The 9,734-nt window shown below is 43.3% G+C and overlaps 1 protein-coding gene across 1 annotated transcript in view; it reads right to left on the bottom strand.

Annotated features, from left to right (window-relative positions):
* Positions 1-6,755: 6,755 nt before the first annotated feature.
* Positions 6,756-9,734, bottom strand: part of LOC118368273 (kinectin-like) — a 32,997-nt gene continuing 30,018 nt past the window's right edge. The window contains 4 exon segments of the mRNA XM_052495669.1: positions 6,756-7,732; positions 7,869-7,976; positions 8,228-8,317; positions 8,526-8,609. Coding sequence (XP_052351629.1) covers positions 7,709-7,732; positions 7,869-7,976; positions 8,228-8,317; positions 8,526-8,609 — 306 coding nt within the window. The 3' untranslated portion in view covers positions 6,756-7,708.

The raw sequence follows: 9,734 nt of genomic DNA, 5'->3' as shown, positions 1-9,734 counted from the left end.
ATTGAATGACTGCTCAGAGTAAGCCAGAACTAAGCCGACACTGCCGGTGTTTTGCCAGAATCCCTCCAGAAGTGTCCTGGTGCAAATTCATATTACTATTAACCATCCACCCCACTGATAGTTCTCAATTCAGTTGCATTACACTATAAAAAATACAAACAGCTGTAAACTAACACCTTACACAATGAACAAGTAGACAAGTACTCATTATTTTTTTTTTTTTAACTATACAAAACTGGAAAGATATTACATTTCATACAACAGTACAATGTAGGTAGGTAGTAGGGAGCAGAGACCTGAGCCAAACATCCCCAGCAGCACTGTCCCCTTATATGGTGTCTCCCCAATTATATGTGACATATGAATTGTCTATTTGTTATGCTCTTCTACATGTTCCTTGTTAATTGATTCCCTATTCGCCAGTCTGTAATCCACTATCTGCTTGCACCTGTTGGGCCTGTTACGCACACTCTTCTTAATTTGTTTGTTGTTTGTACAGCACTGATGAAGGCATAACATTCTGAACACATATCATTGGAAAGAGATGTAACATGCTGACCACACCGCTCGCGTGGCGCACTTGGGTGTTGCAAAATAAATGTATACACACGTCAATCATAGCACCCACACTGCTCGCTCGCGTCAACGAACGTCTGCGTAGCCAGCCGCTAAAATAGAACTTAGTTCTTTGTGTGATGCTTGAAGAACTGCAAGTCCCGCCTCTCCCATCACCTCATTGTTTTTTTGGAGCATATACCCACGTGCCATCTCCTCATTGTTTTTTTGGAGCATATACCCACGTGCCATCTCCTCATTGTTTTTTTGGAGCATATACCCACGTGCCATCTCCTCATTGTTTTTTTGGAGCATATACCCACGTGCCATCTCCTCATTGTTTTTTTGGAGCATATACCCACGTGCCATCTCCTCATTGTTTTTTTGGAGCATATACCCACGTGCCATCTCCTCATTGTTTTTTTGGAGCATATACCCACGTGCCATCTCCTCATTGTTTTTTTGGAGCATATACCCACGTGCCATCTCCTCATTGTTTTTTTGGAGCATATAAATCTCCTCATTGTTTTTTTTGAGCATATACCCACGTGCCATCTCCTCATTGTTTTTTTGGAGCATATACCCACGTGCCATCTCCTCATTGTTTTTTTGGAGCATATACCCACGTGCCATCTCCTCATTGTTTTTTTGGAATATACCCACGTGCCATCTCCTCATTGTTTTTTTGGAGCATATACCCACGTGCCATCTCCTCATTGTTTTTTTGGAGCATATACCCACGTGCCATCTCCTCATTGTTTTTTTGGAGCATATACCCACGTGCCATCTCCTCATTGTTTTTTTGGAACATATACCCACGTGGGTGATTGAAAGTTGAACTGAGGTCCACACTCCAGTCCAGTTGGTGGTGGTAATGCACCTTAAAGTTGGTTGCCAACCACCATATAAAGTCCAAAGAAGAAGAAGAAGCCTGAAGTAGGAGAGATCACTAGAAACTAACTCAGTTTACCATTTTATCTGTGGATTAATTGTCAGAATAGGTAAAGTGACAACTCAATGTTTATATCCCAGGACAAATTAGTTAGCAACAGCAAGCTAGCTGGCTAAATTGCCATAAATGTTTAATGCTTTTCGACCTGTCCCCAAATTAATATAGTTGGTTCAGAGTTAATTTTGATATTTCAACACATGTGTCCTGATCGCGTCTGGTGTGGTTGGACAAAATCAAAATGTGTAAGGCCGAAACAAAATCAACATGCGTGTAAGGCCGAAACAAATGCTCTGTTCTTTTTTTATTTTTATTAGCACCTTGCGCTTTCACTTTTTGTATTATTTTGAGCATGGATTAAATTAAGCCTCCTTAGGTTATTCCTTTTCATGGTTTTGAGTGCTAGTACTTTTCTCACTCTCTCACGCACCATCCACTTTTCATTCTAGCCTGAGCGCAAACCCTCTAACTGGCTTTCTAAACATATTATGACAACTTATTTTAAATGCAGTGTGAGACTGAGCAGACCCAAATTATATCCTCTCGGTTTTGTGTTGCAAGTGTGTGATGAAAATGTAAATACTGTTGTCTCCTGTGACAAACTATGGGGGGCCACAGTGCTGACGGGCCAAATCAGACCATTCTCTCTCTGGTCAAAGACAAAGTCAGCAGTTCTGCCTCAAGTGAATAACACAGAAACTGCATGCTCACTAAAATATACATTAGACACCCAATCCAAGGCTGCAATTAGTTGGCTATTTATAATGGGGGGAGCTGGGGCAAAGTACCCTGTTACCTCCAGGAGTGAATATCTCTGACTTACACCTTCCAGCAAGCATCTAGCCTCACTTCAATGTGATTCGCTGTTATTCAATGGTGAAATGCCATTTACTGTCAGTCTTACTGAGCTAAAAGTGGCAGCAGCCAAACCAATGTTAAATTAATCTCACATTTCCAACTAGGAAGTCCCTCCGGTTCCCCTATCCTATATGTCCAATCGTTGTCACACCTTTCTGATGAATGTGCCACTTCTACACTTCTGTCTACCACCCTCATCAATACATGGCTGTCTCAGTTGTTTTCACAAGGCTCTGCTTGGCTAAGTGCCCCATTCCTCCTAACTCTCCATTGTAAATAGCGCATTGAGCCCCCCTTCAGTGAGGTGGTGTTCAGTTTAGAAGTGCAATAACAGTTAACACAAAAACAAAAAGGTAGTGAGGGGAAACCACGGCAGTGTAATGAATCACCAAAAAGAGTTCTGACAACTTGATGTTATTTTTGATGTACTAATCCTGTCTATCCATCTGTAACTAATACAGCAACCAACTTTAAACCATGGCATTTGTTGGTTACGTTCATGGTTCTCCATATCATTCCATTAATACTACTGTTAATACTACTACAGATAAAACTCTAGGTCTGTCTAGCTGCTTGTGCTATATACCCCAATGTTCTTCCTCTTAGGCTAGTCTTAACAGCCTGGGGTATAATAACTATTTACAGCGCTTTTGTGTGAGACAGTCTTTGTCCCCCCATTTCATAGAGAGGGTATTGTCTGTTTAAAAGAGCACCATGAGACTCCCTTTCAATACCCCCCACACACACACACCACCAAACATACACACACACAAAGCAGGGAGATCAAAAGCTCTCTAGCACATACCACACTGATGGGGAGCAGATGCAGAGAGAGCTGCTCTGTGGAGGTGGGTCTGGCTTGAGTGTGTGTGCGTGAGTACAAAGTCAGATGTTTCTTGGTAATAGCCATGGAACAGAGACTCAATGCAACAAATTGCACAATAGTGACTAACTGTATGAGCCATGATGACGTATTGAAGACAAAGCTCCTATTTTCCTTCCTAGTTCCTCCATGCCCTCCCCCGGCAGCCTCCTCTACATCAGGAGTGGTCAAGTTCCCTGGACGTCTTAGACTGTGAGAGAGTGTGTACGTGTGTTAAGAGCTTGTGGGAATGGGATGTGATTGTAGAGTACTATTTCAGTGACAATTCCTTAAACTTCACATGGAACTCATTTAAACTACTTCTCCTCTCATACATTTTTATTGTATTTTTTATTTCACCAGGTAGTCTAGTTGAGAAGAAGTTCTCATTTGCAACTGCAACCTGGCCAAGATAAAGCAAAGCAGTTCGACACATACAACAACACAGAGTGACACATGGTATAAACAAATCATATAGTCAATAATACAGTAGAAAAAGTCTATATACAGTATGTGCAAATGAGGTAGGATAAGGGAGGTAAGGCAGTAAATAGGCCACGGTGGCAAAGTAATTACAATATAGCAATTAAACACTGGAATGGTAGATGTGCAGAATATATATATTATATATAAATAAATGTGCAATTAGAGATACTGGGATGCAAAGGAGCAAGATAAATAAACAAGATATGGGGATGAGGTAGTTGGATGGGCTATTTACAGATGGGTTATGTACAGGTGCAGTGATCTGTGAGCTGCTCTGACAGCTGGTGCATGAAGCTAGGGAGAGAGATGTGTCTCCAGCTTCAGTGATTTTTGCAGTTCGTTCCAGTCATTAGCAGCAGAGAACTGGAAGGCAGCCAAAGGAATAATTGGCTTTGGGGGTGACCAGTGAAATATACCTTCTGGAGCCCGTGCCATGGGTGGGTGCTGCTATGGTGACCAGTGAGCTGAGATAAGGCGGGGCTTTACCTAGCAGAGATTTGTAGATGACCTGGAGCCAGTGGGTTTGGCGACGAGTATGAAGCGAGGGCCAGTCAACGAGAGCGTCAGGTGACAAAACGGATGGCACTGTGATAGACTGCCTCCAATTGGTTGAGTAGAGTGTTGGAGGCTATTTTGTAAATGACATCGCCGAAGTCGAGGATCGGTAGGATGGTCAGTTTTACGAGGGTATGTTTGGCAGCATGAGTGAAGGATGCTTTGTTGCGAAATAGGAAGCCGATTCTAGATTTAATTTTGGATTGGAGATGCTTAATGTGAGTCTGGAAGAAGAGTTTACAGTCTAACCAGACACCTAGGTATTTGTAGTTGTCCACATATTCTAAGTCAGAACCGTCCAGAGTAGTGATGCGGGAGGGGCGGGCAGCGATCGGTTGAAGAGCATGCATTTAGTTTTACTTGCATTTAAGAGCAGTTGGAGGCCATGGAAGGAGAGTTGTATGGCATTGAAGCCCGTCTGGAGGTTAGTTAACACAGTGTCCGAGTGTAACGGATGTGAAACGGCTAGCTTAGTTAGCGGTGCACGCTAAATAGCGTTTCAATCGGTGACGTCACTTGCTCTGAGACCTTGAAGTAGTAGTTCCCCTTGCTCTGCAAGGGCCGCGGCTTTTGTGGAGCGATGGGTAACGATGCTTCGAGGGTGACTGTTGATGTGTGCAGAGCGTCCCTGGTTCACGCCCAGGTCGGGGCGAGGGGACGGATGTAAAGTTATACTGTTACACGAAGAAGGGCCAGATGTATACAGAATGGTGTCTGCGTAGAGGTGGATCAGGGAATCACCTGCAGCAAGAGCGACATCATTGATATATACAGAGAAAAGAGTCAGCCTGAGAATTGAACCCTGTGGTACCCCCATAGAGACTGCCAGAGGTCCGGACAACAGGCCCTCCGATTTGATACACTGAACTCTATCAGAGAAGCAGTTGGTGAACCAGGCGAGGGAATCATTTGAGAAACCAAGGCTGTTGTCTTGTCTGCCGACAAGAATGTGGTGATTGACAGAGTCAAAAGCCTTGGCCAGGTCGATGAATACAGCTGCACAGTGGGCATAAGACTTCCAAGAACAGACTAGTCATTATTTAAACAGAGTGAGATATACTTCACAGGACAATGCATGTGTGTGAGAAATCTAGACTGGATTCCTGGAGATCTGCATCATAGGAAAGTGAAACAACTGTTTATTAAGGTGTTTGACAGAGGCACTGATGTACGGTCCTGTATCATATCAGGGTAGAGAGGGTTATGCTGAGGTTATGGTGTGGCGCCTGTTTTGTCGATAGCTAGGTCTCTATGATGGCTAAGGCCCATAATCAGCTGACTGCAGCATGACAGTGGGAGAATTTTTGGAATGGGCTGATCCTGTGCTACTTTCTCCCCTGACCCCTGTGCTGAACAAAAGTCCTGTTATTCTTCAGTCCTGAAGGATCACATGCAGGTTTACAGGTGACAAGCGCAGAGCAATGAGTGTACTACATTGACTCACACACACACAATGTCAATTCTATGATCATGCCATTTTAGAACTGGTGTTTCCTCTCCTTCTTAGCTAAGGTAAAGTCGGAAACAAACACTCAAGGCTAATTCTTAAATGAACTACAATATATTGGAAAGGGATACCTAGTCATTCAACCGAGATGTGTCTTCGGTATTTAACTCAACCCCTCTGAATCATCTGAATGTGGTCAGAAGTATACGCCAGAGATGCGATGTCCTCCCTAACATGTTGAACTCCACCGGGAATGGAAGGTAAAAGCAGGATATGTAATTCACTGATCCACTGCTTGTACAGCTGCCAGTGACAAACCTGATAATATTTCCTTGTCCTTCTTGGCGATCTATTATTTCGTCACTAGTTACCACAGCCACAGTCATTATTATAGCTAAACCCCAGCTATTTCTACCATTTCAGCCCACAGCCATACTTCCACTAAACTATAGCATGATGAATCAACGTGTTGCACAATGTTTTGCAAAAATGCGGAATTAACCTGTTGAGTAACGTTTCGTTGCCATCCTGATGGCAACCTGGGTCACACAAAGTTTCATAATTGAGGTGTCATGCCAACACACCATAATCACATGAATCCCCTCCTGTGTCCTAAAATTACACCCACCACATGACAGCAACACGATTGTCTTGAAAGGGGAGGACAGCCTTACATTATTCTATTTATTAGTCATGCACTTAGAACGTTGGTCATCAGCGTAAAAACTGAGCAGAGTTGATGGCCTTCCCTTTGTTTAGTTCGGGTCTAAATTAAATTTCATAGGTCTGAAAGTATAGGTCCGATAGATGAATGCAAACGAAAAAAAGCTTCCCTCAAACCTCAAGTAGGCACAACATTTCAAGGTGGTTTCTAGATGTGTTGAGGGGTTGATTTTGTAAGTGTAGAATGGACAAAATTGCAATGAACTAGGCCCCATCTTTGCTCTTAAAAGCAGAGGTAAGGTCTGGAAGATTGGTGCCCCTCAGTGGTATGGCAAAGAAAGTGCAGTCAAGATGAGCGGAACTGAAGACAGGACACTAAGCAGATTTTTCAAGCATCCCTTTTACTAACGATCACCTGTTACAAAACCCCCCGAAATATTCAGTGTTAATGAAATGACCAACAATATAGCGAGCGTTGATTACAGATAATATGGGATTCCTCTAATAGTTACAGAAGGATTAAAAACCTCAGCTCGGTAGACCTGTCGTTCTGCTCCCACAGCTAGGCAAATCCACAGCCTCCCTCCTACTGGCTCTGCACTTACAGACTTCCTCTATGGATCTCCATGGTTACAGTTACTTAGTGTCCCATCTGACATGCTGGGACCCTCCCCTTCCCCTCCCAATACTCAGCCAAAGTATGCATGTACAGTAGTTATGTATTCATGAATCAGCACATGTACAGTACATGTTAGAGTTGTCAGGACAGGAGTCAAAGAGATCAACAATTGTAGTGTACAGTCAGCAGGTCCTAACAGTTACTTTTTTAAACAATGCATTTTTCCTTTTTTAACTTAAAAGGACAAAGAACCCAAAGTTAATTTAGGAATCCACTTCATCGCCTTCTTGACAAAGAAAACTAACAGAGAAATACGATGTATTCAAAGCGTTCCATTGAAAAAAGGGGGTACTAAACAGGGGGGATGCCACACAGTCTGAATGTGTAGGATGCCTTTAGTTCTGGCTGTGCTGTTGGGATCATGAGGAATGTGGTGGGACTTTGCAGTAATAAGGTCTGGTTTGGTGTCCGGCGTGTTTGTAGTTTAAGGGAGCCCCTCTGCTCTGGGGCCCAGCCAGGTCTCTCCCTGACCCTGCTGAGGAGGAGCAGGTGGGGGTCAGGGGTTATAGGTCAGCACTGGGCATGGGGTCAGCAAGAGGCTGCCTACAGTACAGGTGAAAGGGAAAGCGAGGAGTATAGCAGGAGAGGATGAGGGCATGATAGGAGAGGTAGAGGTGGAGAGGTTGTCTCTAGAGAGGGTCCATCCTCCCCTCCCTATACTTCAGGCGAGTCTGATTCCTGCAAGAAAGCACAGTTCAATATCTCTTTAGAGTTACAACGAACACTTACATGCCAGTTATACCCTCCATTTATTGTAAATTGACTCCTATATTTCAATGACTTCTTTTGATTGCTGAGTTATCCAATGTCCTACCGCCTCTTGTCCCTTGGTGAGTTGCCGGTTGACAGCCAGTAGCAGCTGCTGCAGTTCCCTCACAGTTTGGTTTAGGCCTGCAGTCTTCTCCTTCCTGTCAATATCCTCCTGAGGGACGGTTTAGTTACTCCCCTCTGGTCACTTTCAATATAACTACACCTACTGGTCAATAAAACTACCCCTAGGTAAAGACTGGTTACATTTAACATACAATATTACAAATACGCATAGCTACCTGTGTTTTTACCACGAATGTACACTACCTAGATCATATGCGTGACTGACTTTAAAACAAATATTTAAAATAAAAACTGCCACAGACAAAGTTCCCGTTCCCCTTCCCCTCCAATAAGTCTTACGTGTGATGAGAGGTTGCTGTTCTCTATCAGGTCACCCTGGCCGGTCTCTTTGCAGAACTCCTCCTGGATCAGATCCAGAGACTGCTGGGCCTGAAGTGGAGCAGGATGGGGGAAATTACAAGAAACATTTAAGCATTTCAGGTAATATAAGCGTGTTCCACATATTCAAATGTTCAGAGTGGATTTAGCTCCTAGAGTGTTTCATTCTAGACTTGGGACTGGTAACAAACTATTTCTCTAACAACATGTACATCCAAACATAAATTTATGGTAGTCCAATCCTGAGGGGTTGTCTTACCTTATAGAGATCCCCAGCCACCTTCTGCCTCTCACGCTCCTCAGTCTCCAGTTTAGACAGAGTCTCAGTCAGCTGGGTCTTCAGCTGCAACCAAACACCAACAGAGAGATGAGACACTTAACACATGACAATGACCGTTCCACTCCTGGTGAAATCTGATCTCAAACTGTTTGGAGGGGGGATTTGCATATGCATGAGGTGATATATTTGTACATTTCTACCAATAAAATGCAAACATCTGTTTTGCATACACCAAAACTGTTTTCACTTGGCTTTTAGAGCAGTTGAGGTAGACATGTAGCTATATCTACTAAACTAATAATAATTAGCTAGACACTGACAAACATTTTTATTTTTATGCATTGTCAAATGAAAAAACATAAAATGTTCAGGTATCCTTGAAGGCATTCACAGACAGAAGGGTGACAAGAGACAGACATTGAAAATGTTTCAACTGTGTGTGGAGGCAAATGAATGATAATGATGAAAGTGTGCATGCAGTTGAAGACATAGAATGTATCCCCAAAGTTGGCCAACATGGAGAAGCTCATTGGCTTGTACAGGAGTAGCAGAAAGCCACAGTCAACCTTTTAGTGGTAGTGATGGGATAGTGCAGGGCTATTCAACTCTTACTCTATGAGGTCCGTAAGCTTTCTGTTCTACCTGATAATTGCACCTAGCTAAATCAGTTCCTGACAATAGGAGAACAAGGGGGGAAAAAACAGTGGAACTGGCTTCAAGGTCCAGAGTTGAGTTTGAGGGGGATAGTGTGCAGGATGGAAACAGTAGCGTTTTAAGTCTGTCCTATCACGAGTAAGGAAGGTCCATCTATAACCAATGATACTAATAGCTCAGTCTATCGTTACACTAAGAATATAACTCCCCCCAAAAAGCAAAGAAAACCCACCTTACACATGCATATAAAAACAGTTTAGCCTGTTGCATTTGAACGTATATCACTAGTGTATCCAGAGGTTGTAGATACATAGCTGGAATGACTCCCAAAGGACATTGAGAACCATGTATTCCCCAGGCAGGTGATGACCCCAGAGATAATTGGGTGGTGGTGCTGGAGAAGTAGGGAGGAGGGACAGGTTACGGGAGCTCTACCTATATGGGTGAGCAAGGCTTACCAAATTCAACTCCTCATTCTGTCTGACTGCTTCTGTATAAGAGCCATCAAGTTAGCTCTGCAGTTCAGTCAACAGA

The sequence above is a fragment of the Oncorhynchus keta genome, chromosome 35, assembly GCF_023373465.1.
Source record: "Oncorhynchus keta strain PuntledgeMale-10-30-2019 chromosome 35, Oket_V2, whole genome shotgun sequence".
In the NCBI taxonomy this organism is placed as follows: Eukaryota; Metazoa; Chordata; class Actinopteri; order Salmoniformes; family Salmonidae; genus Oncorhynchus; species Oncorhynchus keta.
This window is presented reverse-complemented; position numbering and strand designations above follow the sequence as displayed.